This window comes from Artemia sp. Qi Xiang Cuo, chromosome 12 (assembly GCF_049724085.1).
Source record: "Artemia sp. Qi Xiang Cuo chromosome 12, ASM4972408v1, whole genome shotgun sequence".
In the NCBI taxonomy this organism is placed as follows: Eukaryota; Metazoa; Arthropoda; class Branchiopoda; order Anostraca; family Artemiidae; genus Artemia; species Artemia sp. Qi Xiang Cuo.
Window position 1 is genome coordinate 38,031,288 of NC_142805.1, and position 13,923 is coordinate 38,045,210.

Below are 13,923 nucleotides of genomic sequence, written 5' to 3' on the forward strand. Positions count from 1 at the left end.
CCCCCAAGCAAAATCCTTCTCGGAAAGGTCCTTCCATGCGAGATCTTCCATCTCCAGACAATTCCATCCCTGTTGAAAATTCCCCCTAAAATATTTCTTGCGGACAATTCCGCCTGGAAAATTATTTTTCTGCCTATTTTCGTTTGAAAAAAGACTTGTTTTTCTTTTAGTTTCTAATTGTTTTTAAAATCATGCGGGATATTTACTCCGTGGAAAATTTTCCTCGAAATTCTCCCCTCCCAACGTCTCAATGGAAAGTTTCTCCCATGTGAAATTCCCCACATGGAGAATCTCTCTCGAAGAAAACCTCCCAACGGAAAAACCCATCAGACAATCTGAGATCCTTTAAAAATTTTCCCTGGGCAATTTTCCCGGTATAGCTCCACATGTAAAATTGAATTGGTAAAGAGAAAGTAAATCAAATAAAATGAATTTTGTATAAGAATTTTGGTAAATTCTCCCGTCCCCTTGTATAGTTTTCGTTTTTAAGTTCTTCCCCTGAAACTTCCCTCGCCATGGAAAATTTGTCCTTTGGAGAATCCCCCTGCAGAAAATCCCCCACCACATAAAATTCACTTTCCCGTAAAAAAGTCTGTTTACTTCCCAATAACAAATACTATGTGTAAACACTAGACGCATTTCATAACTTAGAAACCTTTTCTCCAGAGACTTTCAGGGCCATGTCATCCCCAGAGGGAGGACAGATATATCTATCAAATTCCAACATGATTGGAATTTGATGAACCCTGAATTGATGATTTGATGATTGATGAGAAATATGAGCTCTATTTCTTGAACCATTCAAAGTTCAAAAGTTACATTTCAATTTGAATAGTCGGTTTTACAGGTAGACTTCCTCGCAATTAGAAAGTAACGAAAGTTTAACGAAAGTAAGGCGACATCAAAAATTAAAACAAACCAAAACTATCCCGACATCAGGGGTGCTTCTCCTTCTGCAATCCCCTGGTCTTTACGCTAAAGTTAGACTTTTTGTCCCAGTAGAAGAACGACTGTTTATTAGTAAGCATTGTTTAATTCGAGGGGTTAACAATTGGGCATTTTGAGAGACACCTGGAGGCATGAGGCACTGAGGCACGCCAGAGGCATGCCTCGGAGGCACGCCGGAGGCATATTCCAAAGGGCGCAATATGTAAATATATACAGCTTGCCTGTTATTCGGTATCTGTCGAATATTTCTGCACCTTCAAAAGCGATCTTTTCAAACTTGGAAAAAAATCATTTACGGGTTTATTTGGCAAGGAAAAGAACCCCCAAGACTGAAAACAACTGATATGTACCTAAAGAAGAAGAACGGAGGATTGCAAAATGTTGATATCCATGCAAAAACTAGGTAACCCTACGATGGAACTGATGGTGTCACTTTTTCCTATTACACATGCAGTGTTGCCACCAGCTCAAAAATAAAATTCCGATTTTTCTTTAAAAAAAAATTCCGAAATTTCAAAAAAAAAATCCCGGAACACGGTTTCTAAGTTATACAACATAGGGCTGCGCGGTGATGACGTAAAAAGCAAGGTGCGAATATCAAAGTACCGTGAAACGTGGTTTCTAGTTGTAACTAACAACTGATTGTCAATATTCCTAGTATTATTTCGACGTGAAAACGTTCTGGTGGATTAGTAGGATCTACGACAAATATTTTACGCCAATACAATTCGCCAATGTTCCGAAAAAACGTGTCTACGCATCCACGTTTCATGGTTATTTGAATTTCCCGCCCAAGAATTGACGTCACGCTTCGCAGCCCTATTCAGTATGGCTTGGCCAGCGGTAAAAGTTGCCTTTTATCACGTCTTCACACGTCCCTTTCCCTTTTATCATACCTGCTTTTCTGTTTAGTGGCTGTGCCAAGATGCACCCTTGGATCTCGGATTCTTATTTGTACTAAAAAAAAAGGAATCTGCTGCTTTGACACGAAAGAATCCGGAAGAAACACAGACCCCTTTTTCCCGAATGTACTTAGAATCCAACTTTCTTGGTATTAAATCCATGCCTTTGGGCATTTGAAGAGAAAACTGTAAAGCAACAGTCAGAAAAACTGTTACTACCGAGTTAATTAGTAAAATGCGCTAAGTAAAGCAACCAACTAAAAAAAATAACAAGTTTCTCAGATTTTATTGGTACGTTTCAATAATCATCTCGATAATCAAAGCTCAAATGACAACCCTAAGAAACTGGACAAATGAGCTTCAGTAAATCAAACTAAGCTCGGTTGAAGAAGAATAAGTTTTTTTAACAAACAAAATACATGAATAAATGTATTTTATTCATGCACAAGTATAAACACTAAGTCTTCTACTACTAAGTCTTCTACTGACCATAACAAGTTTTCCGATGGTATTCATCGCTTCCGCTGCCCTAGATCTCGGAATGCATTCGAGACTCATAAAATTATATCAAGAACTCAAGCGAATGGAGGACGAGGGGCACACGCACTTGAGCTGGAAGGACCAGCCCCGCTGTGGGTGGCCTCCTCGTCCGTAGGAGACATGGTTCAAGATTCTGTTCAGTTCTGAGTAGTAAGGATGTATAAGATTTGACAAGTGATTTCAGGGATGTTATACTCCATATACACCATATACAGTGTAGTTTGACGTGCACATTGCAAAAAGCGGCCAATCCTTTTATATTATATACCTATGAAGTGAACAAACACGTTTTGAAAGTATAATTGAGATTATATAAAGCAACCAGACTGGTTTTTGTGACAACACCCATTTTTTAGGGTCAATCAGATAGAGTGGAGGATACTCCATATACGATAACTTGATTGATGATTAGATTCGAATAAAAGGAGCGATTTTCATTTCAATTCATATTAGTAAGAGAATTGAATTCAGGGGGCATAGTTTATTTGAGACGATATTAGTAGAGAAAATGAGTGGAGTATTTACACTATTGGAGGTTGATGATGGAGCCGGCAGCAGCAAAGATATACGAGTACCAAACGTGGCTGTGGAAATAACAGGAGGCTGTAGACTATGCCTTGAATGGGATGATATGTATGCTAGATATGTGAAATCCTTGAGCAAATTTAAAATGGAGGAGCAATTATGTTTTGCTGCGAAACTGAATATTGTGCATATAAATTGTGGATATGCTTTTAAACACTAGGTTAGAAATTTAGGACTTATTTTCATGAGAAAGATGGTGTTCAAGGATGATTTACTCCTCTCTCTCTCTATCCCACTCAAGTTTATGTTGTTGGTGGATATGCTTTTAAACACTAGGTTAGAAATTTAGGACTTATTTTCATGAGAAAGATGGTGTTCAAGGATGATTTACTCCTCTCTCTCTCTATCCCACTCAATTTTTTGTTGTTGGTAGCTCAGTTTCATTGTGGCAGTGAGAGTGTCAACACATGAAAAAATGTTCCATACATGTCCACTATGCATGTAAACACTGGGCAGCTGGTCATCATGTGAGAATTGCACAATGATTGATGGGTATGATGAAAAGTGTAGATTATGCAATCCGTGTAAATTGCATAGAGGATATGCTGTACAAATTAAGGGCTGTGATTCCTGTCTTGAAAAGGTGTGTGACTCTCATCCTAGAGGCCACCTATGCTCCAATTTCCACTATGACAAATGTGACCAGTGGGAGAATACATAACCTGGTATGAATGGAAAGAATGCTAAGCGTTTTTACTTTATTGCGAGGAGACTGACATCGTCGTGGTTTTAGACTTTTCTGGGACTAGGACCCCGGTCAGTGATCCAGCTATTTGAACAACAAAGTAAATTTGTTCTTACGTCATAGTTGTGAAAAAAATGGTTACTATGATCATAAACCCACGTATTTTTATATTGCTGTGACAGAATCTCATTCACCACTTAAGGACAGTGTTTGTGACATTGTTTCAAATAAACAAATTGAAACATGTGAATTCTACAGAATGAATTAGAATAAAATCATTGACTATACAAAGAGATCAGGATCAGTATACTGTGAATTCAGATAATCTACCTGCATTAGTTGTTCTCGACAAATACCTATATCTAGTAGAAGATGAAATCTAAAGAGTAGAAAAGTCGTTTATATCATGTATATAAATTTTACATTTATTAATAAACAATTTCACATACATTTTAAGAACATTTTATTCGTAGTTCACTATAATCAAAAATAAACACGGTTCTAAGTATATTTTCCACTAAAAAGTCGTTCAATCGAGGCAAGTCAACGTAGATGTCGGGAAATCGATTGTAGGTATAGCCACGACATCTGAACATGAAAAAGAGTAGTGCATGAAAGCCACATGTCGTTAAATCCTGTACTCTTCGTTGATTTTGAATAATAGTTTTCCCACTGCTTTCAATAAAGTTGCTGATGTTTGGAGTGTAGAATTTATACGATAGGCCAAGAAGATCAAAAAATTCAATATTCTTCGCTGTTTGAAAGATGCATATCCAATGGCCTGTCTTGAAAGTCGATGGACTGCTATTAACAATGATTAGGATATTGGTAACACTTGGAATTTTTTCAATGAAGTCCGATGGTATGCAATAGGACATGTACTGAGGCATGTATGGATCCATATTAAATACGTTGATTATTTGGTTTGTGTTCATGGTGCTATCTCTGGTAAAATACACCCATCGGATATGATCTCCCAATAGATTTCAAATTGACTCAGGAATATTAGCGTGAAACTCTTTGTCAAAGTATTAGTAAATTTACACCCTTAGTATGTATTCCCTGCTCGTTCTAGACTTATATCCAAGGTTTTCAACAGTACCAAAACAATTACTCAATGTTTTTTAGAAAATATTGAATCGGTTATTCCAGTTTCAAATAGTTGGGAGTCATGATCTAGGGATTGCATGGTCAACTCGTACAGAATTCTATAGGATTTTTGTCAAATGAAAGAGTGTATAGCGGAATACCATTCACTTTGCACAGAAGGCTAGATAGACCGAAAAAATTAATATCATTGGGGGATTCAGTTCAGGACCCAACGGCACTACCACTCTTCATAAAGGCCAAAGTCAATTTTGAAGGGATTTCTCCATTGATAAATGACGAATTGCTATAACTACGAGAACCGGTGGCAATGTGACGTTGATTGGTAATTGTACGGGGAACAAGAAGTTTAATGTTATTGCCAATGGCTCTTAGCTTTTCCACTGCCAAGACAACAGAGCTCACAACCTGTTTTTTTCGGACGTGGAGAATTGCCGAAGTGATAATGGCATTTGCATCGGGTGCTGCAGGAAGTGTTTTTCTCAAAATGAAATTCGATTGGGCCAGTTGCAACTTTATGTCAATCTTGACATTGGGGGGTAACCATTGGGATATAATGAATATCTTATGATTTAATTTTCCAACTAAATGATACTCCTGGGTCACTGCAGTAGTCAACTCACCGTCAGTATCAACACCTGCTCGATATTCATAGCCCAATGACTGTCCTCTCAACTCCTTATATGCCTTTGGTTTCATCATCATAAATTGTATGTAGCTTGCATAGTTGGATAAATTATTGCTAGTGCTCACCAATGTTCCATTAATAAATATATTAATTTGTTTGAACAGGTTGTGTAGAATACAGTTTTCGTAGGAGAGACCATCGGCAACAGTTGGAGTTGTATTTTCTGAGTTGTAAATCAATAAATGTTGATGACCAATCAATGAAATAGTCTTCATTGGAAAATATTTGAAAGTGTATATTTTCCGAGAGGGGTTGCTGGGGATGAAATTGTTCATGGCAGCCATTATTGGCACTTACATAAAATTTTTTAGAATTTAATAGACTCAACGAGGAAGTAATTGATTTATACGATTCCTTATTAATGAGATAAGTCATCTCAAGAGGAAATACCCTTATTTTACCTTACAATCTTTTTCTTGTTCTTGTCCTTATTGGTCTTCCTCGTTTTATTTATCAAAGTCCTTATTGATGTCCTTCGCTTCCCGCCTGGGTAGAGACTGATGAGTGAATGACGCGCACGCATCCTTTTCAATCCCTTCCTATTTTGCTTAGATTTTAATTCCTCGCCAACGGCTCTTGCTGAAGATCTAATATTTTCCTTAACACTCTCCTTGAATTTCTTACCCGACCCCTGGTCCTGTAGTGTTGAGGCAGCAAAATTTGATGCAGCAGGTACAAGATATTTTCTGGCCAGGGGTAGTGCAGAATGATATAGCCTGGCAAACAAGCGACCAAGACCATAGCCAGACATTCTAGTACGCCCCTTGTAGTAGTCCAATCAATTGCCTATTTGACGTGGACTCAGAGCACCAACATAGCAATCGATATCAGGGCAGACAAATGGAATTCTTCTATTGTTCATTTTAGGTGGTGCTGGTGTCACCGACAATGGGTCGAAAATGACATGTAATCACTGCTTAACCTTTTTTTATTGCTTGAGGATCACCCAATTCACTTCTTAGTGTTAACTGACAGAGTTCCAAATGCGAAGTGTTTACAGGAACATACTGAAGATACTTTATATTATAGTGATGAACAAGTTCGTGAGTTGTTTTTCGTTCAAGAACACGTAGGATGGGGACATTTGAATTACCAACTCTCGATGTTTCCAAGAGTCCGAGGCGAAATATGCAAGAGTCCGAGGCGAAACCAGATGGATAATCAACAAAATAACTTGATCCATCCATCCTGTAAACGTTGCCAGCATTTTCCCCAATGATACTATTCTCTTTACAGGCAAGAAAGTCCCTCAAAATATAATACAGAATAATTATTTTAGTATCAACAGTGGAATTAATGTAAGTCCCGTCATGTTCTATTGAAAAGTTTGAAAGGAAGGTACCATTCCTGCGATGTTATATTTTACTATTGATTGTATGACACAAATCTCTCATATTATCATATTCAATATATTTCAATTTGACATGTGGATATTCGCTAGATTTAAGTACTTCAACCCATTCATACTCGACAAAGAGTGACCAATCGAATGGTATAACTTTTATATCATCCACACGATGTTCTCAGGATGTCATAGGTATTTTTGAGAATACAATCGACAAGAGCCACTTCATACTTTCCGTCATCGAATTTGATGGCGGGGGAGAGTTTAGTCCAAAAATCACTTGTCTTATTCAAGTCGTTGTAGAGAGGATCGGAAACGTTGGAAATAAATGTTACATAGAAATCATTGCGCATTGTCAGTATCTTCAACACCGATCCAAGAATCGAAATCAGAGTTGTATCCTAGCCACCGAACAAGTAACTGTTTTTTACCCCTTTGAGTACGAGTTCTTAATATCTTTTCAACTTGATAGATTTCACTATTATTTTTAACTTCTTGTAGTTCATAGTCATAAAAGCCGCCGAGAATATCTTTATCTTTGGTATCGTGCAAACGATAAGTTATGGGTTTAGTGTCTAGGATTTTGCCACTTTAAAAAGTTCTGTGGACCACAAGTAATTCCCCTTTTCAAAAGCATTAGTTGTTCTATTAATTCGAAAAGTATCACCGACATTGAATTTTTTTTTTATTGGCAATCGTTTCATGGGAATATGGTTTAAGATAGGTGTCAATTGTATCATGATCAGAATGATAAACTTCCGTTGGGGTTGAATTGGACAATGATCGATGAGGTCGTTGATTATAAATCAACATGATTTTATCTAAATCATGAATAATCTCTTTGACCGCAATGGAATTGCATATGCATAACGACTATAAACACTGATTGCAAGTAGAATGTACTTGTACGGTGTATTGTGACGTCTTTGAATCTCATCTAGAGTTAGGAGATCTGCTTGCATTATATGCAATGGGAAAAAGGCTTTAGTTTGTTAATAATGATTAGCACGAAGCCTATGATTTCTATGCAGAGTGTAACTTGATTCATTTTGTAGATAGTCTTGTACACTTTTAGTGTGAACACCAGTGACTTTGGAAAGAGTGGTGGGGGAACTTAAACTCCCTGCTTCACCAATATTTTCATAAGCAACTTTCAGAACTTCAACCATTTTGAACGTAAACACGTAGTGTAACGTCCGCTACCCTTTTGTTTGCTAGTGGTTGGCGATGGCGGTGATGGCGACATTGACTTCATACGTCTGTGCTTTTGTCTACCTGTCAGTGGTGTGCTATTCCTACTCCTCACCATTGTCAAGTTTCCACTAGGTGTGCTAGTATTTTCCAAGATTGACTTAAAAACTTCTTCTTCTTCTTCATGTTCATATTTTAATGGTGTTGATGATGATAGTGCATGTTCATTTAATTTTTTTAGAATTTTTCTATTACTAATAAGGCTTTTGGGGAAGTTTAATGTATTTAGAAAGTTGTATAGATGAGCATCAAATGATAATAGTCCTTTACGATTTGTAACCATATCATAGATTAAATCAAGTAGATTATAGCTCTGGCCCTGAATTATAATCCCTTTCCCTCTGCTATTAATTTGAAAATGATCATGACCGTTTTCCATGACATATTTTAGGAGTCATGTTAATTTTTCCCCAAATTTTTTGGGGAAAAGAACTCCAATATTAAACACAAATTTAACCAATTAATCCTTCTTTAATGTTGTTCCAGCAGCAGCAGAATCCTGAGGAGATGATTTTTTTTGTGATCAATACTGTCGACACTCGCGCAATGGAGCTTTTATCGTTCCACTCAGCAAAGTGCATCTTGGAATTTAAAATAGTTTTTTATCATCTTGAAAACTTTTACTATCATGGAGGATACCTTTGTTTTTTTCGAATTTCTCCTTGGGTGATAAAGATAATTCTTTTAGATTCGATTTTTAGGGCTTTGCTCTGCCCCAGAGAAAACGGTACACAAGTTCTGCAATTTTCGGTAGAAAAAGTATGAAAGAGGTACCAGCTGCCCGAAGAAGATGTTTCCTTTTAAAATTCTTTCCTTTGTTTTTAGAGGCCCATGTACGTACAATGGAACGATGTTGCTTTGCCTGTTGCTTAACTACTTCTGGCAATTGAACATTACCCTCGATCAAATTTAAAAAAAGTTCAGACATTAGATTAATGAAATCACTGTCAATACCATGTTTGAGTATGGCTTTCCTAAGCAAGGGTTTTGAAGTGCTTGGAACTGAAAATAAATGTATATTTTCATGTAGTTTCTTCAGCGTCATGATAGCAACTAATAGCCTTTTTTACTGTTTACGGGGAGATATACTGTAATTTCATTGTCAAAAATATCTGTGACTACACGTAGATCTTCGGGTGTATTTTGATTTAGATCCAATAGGATATAACCGTAGGGTTTATTAGTTGCCTGATTGTATGCTGAGAGCAGAAATTTAGGGGCGCCGGGGTATATTTGTTTATTGAAAGTTATTAGCGAGCTAGAATCACGAACAACTCTGTAGATGATATAGTAGGTGCAGTTCAATGCAAGTGTTCGCATACATTTGCTCTGATGGAAGAGATTGTGTAGAACCAGAGTGATGGAAATCTGTTCATGATGAGAGCGAACAGTGAACAGTTGTAGCATTTCCTGGGACCATTGTTCAATTGATTCAGCCAGATCGTCAATAATCAGCAAAGAGTTAGGTTCAATAATGCTGAAAATATCAAATCCCTGTATGAATTGTATCTGCACCAATCCCGCTATGCCAATTGCTTTTATTTTATCGTAGGACTCCTGCCAAATAATGTAACAATAGTAGATTTTTTTGGCTTTTCCACAAACATTTTATCGCAATTTTTAATTATTATAGTTAAGAGTCTCGTTTTGCCTGACATTGACGGCCCACACAGAAACGATCTGAATGGTTTTTTAAATTGATACATGTTACCTTCAACAGTTTACCTACAACTAACTGTAGACTATAGTTGTCTAATGACTAAATAATTTCCCTACTAGTCCGTTCAATAATAATGAGAACAAAATCAATAAAGAATCATATTTTCTTTTATTATATGCATAAAAGTAATAGCACTTTATAAATACTACATTGAACGTGAAAAAAAATTAAACATGAGAAAATACACTTTTTTTAAATTTATTTATAATAAAAAATACAACATTTATTTTACATAAGCACTAGAAAAAAAACACTTTAATAAATATACTTTTTAAAATTTATTTATAAAAAAAATACAACATTTATAAGAATATACACACACACACTTAAAATAATATCACATTTTTTTATTTACAACATTTTGAATTTGAAATGGGGTCCCCCCGGGAGGCGGCTACTGCTGCGGCCGAAAGCTGAAGGTTGCCGCTGCGGCGGGCAGGAAGCGCTGCGGGGCCCGCTGTGGTGGGCCGAGAAGCGCCGACGGCCCGCTGCGGCGGTCCGGAGGGGGGCATTAAATAATGAAATTTGTGAAGAAATTGCTCTGCGTTGCACACACACACACACACACACACACACACACACACACACACACACACACACACACACACACACACACACACACACACACACACACACACACACACACACACACACACACACACACACACACACACACACACACACACACACACACACACACACACACACACACACACACACACACACACACACACACACACACACACACACACACACACACACACACACACACACACACACACACACACACACACACACACACACACACACACACACACACACACACACACACACACACACACACACACACACACACACACACACACACACACACACACACACACACACACACACACACACACACACACACACACACACACACACACACACACACACACACACATATATATATATATATATATTGAAAATTTTTTGTGATAAAAAAAAAGAGAAAAAAGAATTTAAAAACACCCATCACACAAAAAACCCTCCCACCCAATTTTTACTTTTAAAGAATTTAAGTTAATTTTTGTAGACCGAGTTGTTTTCTGTTATCTACACATTCAACTCGGTCTGAGATTAAATAGTGACCGTGTGGTAGTGCCGTCATACCATCCTCAAGTACATAGACTTTGTCCGATATGGCCCACATGGTGTTTTTCTCAACTCTAACTGTGTAGTTTTTAAATTGTCAAGAACGAATCGCCATGACTTTTGCTCTTGGGACTAAACTACGTTCCACACAGTTTCTATACACACTCATGTCAAAATTATTTTTTTACAAAGTGTGTAGGTACCCCCTTGCAAACTTGCTTGATATCCTTGTTGTGCGTTTCCACACAGTATACCTTCGGCCCAGGAAACACACCACTGGATATCAGATCGCTACCCGTTTCAGATTCTAACATTAACAATTGATTTGGGGCCTGGCGTTTCACTAGCTCTGGGTAGCGGGATTCATCCCAATTGGTGTAGTCCATTCGTGAGCTAATGTACTCACCATTTTCCAAATCATTCAATAGATTTTCAGTTTTAACTTTTAACAGGAGGGAATCAGTGTCCCCATAATACACTTGAACTTGTCCCTCAGTCGGCCACTGTACCTTGCATACATTATAATAAAATGACAACATGAGTTTTTTAGATATTTCAGTTATTGTACTCCACCCTGCAATATTTTTATTTAAAACAATGTTTCTTTTCTTGCGATGTAGGAGCACCATATCAGAGTCTATGATTGTGAACGATGTGAAGTTTGGATCCGCAATGATTCGAGCAGAGTCTTTGGGATTGGTTATAATGTCACATCGACTTCTATTTCATACGCTTTCGCAAATTTTACCGAAGGCTGAATTCAAAATGAGTTTATAGACTTCTTTTTCAACTTTCGTTTTCGCTTTTGAACGCTTTATGACAAAGGTGTCAATAAACGTTTTCATGTAAGGATTTTGATCAAATTGGAGGACTCTATGAATCTTTGTGAATTTAAAACCATTGGACACCATCCATTTCAATAGCACGTGATGAGCAACGATATTCTGTTTTGGGTTGAGGTCGGCAATTAGTTTTTGTTTTGAAGGTACCCAGTGCATACTCCCATTCTCTACTAAAGATAAATTGTAGGGGCTCAGAGAGTCCCTACCCACCGGTCTATTTATGCACGGAAAAACAAAGTCTTTTACCGAGTCATGGATTTCCATGGGTATTTCACCGTCAATTTTAAAAAAACATCCCTGTGCCCCATTCTCCTCAACGCCAGCAATGTCGGGTAAACTCAAAGTACATGGATTGTTAAGCCAGTTATAATTGCCACACGGCAAATAGTAGTGAGACACTGCCGATGAGTAAAGAGAATTCATATCCAGAATAACTGCGTCTGACTTTTCATCGGTGTGCTGTCCGGTCGGATCAGTTTTCATGATACGGTCCCCGTGAAAAACATACCCACCCCTCATTGATCTCTCTACAAATAGATGCTGATCCACATCGACGATCAGACCTATTTCTTCTTTGCTGATTTTAAGTATCAAGTCCATCACCAGATGAGGAGTGGAAAAATAAAAACCTAAATCCAACCCAAATTCTCTTTTAGATTTTATCTGTATTTTTGAACACAATGTCCAGAAGAGTGAGTACGTCACTGGCCAAGTATAGTTTACAATAATCCCACCCATTTTACATCCGCCCTTTTCCCAAACCCTCTTAGCAAATTCATAGTCACTAGTGGTGCACTCACTCTCAGTATGAGAATTGTAAAAAGCTTCAATGGGCGGTAATGACGCCTCATCTAGCCTCGAGGCAGAGTTGTAATAATCATATGCATATATGCCCTTACACGTTAATAAATCATACATTTCATCATCGGGGAAGCGCGGCTTAAGGAGGGGGAAGCTATCAAAATTGTCACTTTTCTGTACCTGAATCAATTGACTTAAGGATTTTGGGAAGAAGCTGAAAGAGTCTAAAAAACGGATTTTATTCAGGCACGTGTTACCCTTGTCAACTGTTTTCCACATGAATTCTAGCAGCAGTAGCTTCTCCGATGATTTGGGTATGATATTATATGAAAAGGAACCATCTATCCATGCGTCATCTACAACTCCACCCTTGGCAATGTGAGCCAACGCCGGTAAAATAAACTTTAAGTCATAATTGGAATTGTGTATAAAAACCGGTATGAAATATTGCTGTCTTACGTTTAAATTGCACGACTGATATGCTACCCCTCTAAAGTTACTCCCCCCCATGTAATTTCCTACCACAAATGATCAAGATCGATCACCTTCCTCCTCCCCTCATTCCCTACAACATCATCAAATTCTACCTTGCAAACCCAACATATTTTACGATTTTTAATGGCCAATCTGTCATCTGGTGATAGGAGCATAGGATAACGAAGGCGTGAAATTGTACCGTTCACTGTTTTGATTAGACTTACCAATGCCGAGCGCATGCAATCTTCGCCACCCAACATCTCAACTACATCCAGCACTTGTATGATATTATTGGAATCTCGTTGCGCATGAGTGTAAGAGACCCCTATTGCTACATGTTTTTAACACAATTTGGATTTAACAAACCGTACTCGTATATGAGTCGGGCCTTGCAATGTAAAGCGATCTTATTGGTCTGTAGGAGCGTTTTCTGGAAATTTTTAAAATGTAAAATCACTCACTCTCCGCTTACCGTCTCCACAGCCTGGTATCAATGACGTTTACAGTGTTTCATGTGATGTTTTAACTTTAAATCAGAGCGAAATCCTGAGAGGCATGTCGGACAGTAATAACATACATCCCCCTTTTTACCCTCCCCCAAAACCCTACTAATATCGGTAATTAGATTAAAATGTCCAATTGAATCAGGCTCTGCGGGTGGCGTGTATAGAAGCCACATCCAATGTTCCTCTGATTCAATTGAAGGAGCCCTCACTGGAAAAAATACGCCCTTCTTATCGGAACGGTGGCCCTCCTCATATTCTGTTTCATACTACAACGCCATGACACCAATCTTTAAATGTGCATTAGCCCACTAGAAAATATCTATTATTTTTAATGTCACGGGTAATTGACCATTTAAACAATTAAAATCTACTATGGGGAACTTTGAACCCTC

The 13,923-nt window shown here is 37.8% G+C and overlaps 1 protein-coding gene across 1 annotated transcript in view; it reads left to right on the top strand.

The window, feature by feature from the left end:
• The window catches only part of LOC148946088 (uncharacterized), a 146,064-nt gene extending 142,136 nt beyond the window's left edge, over window positions 1-3,928 (top strand). Inside the window, exon 9 of the mRNA XM_089097598.1 lies at window positions 3,843-3,928. Coding sequence (XP_088953724.1) covers window positions 3,843-3,928 — 86 coding nt within the window. The remainder of the gene's footprint in view (window positions 1-3,842) is intronic.
• The last annotated feature ends 9,995 nt before the right edge of the window (window positions 3,929-13,923 follow it).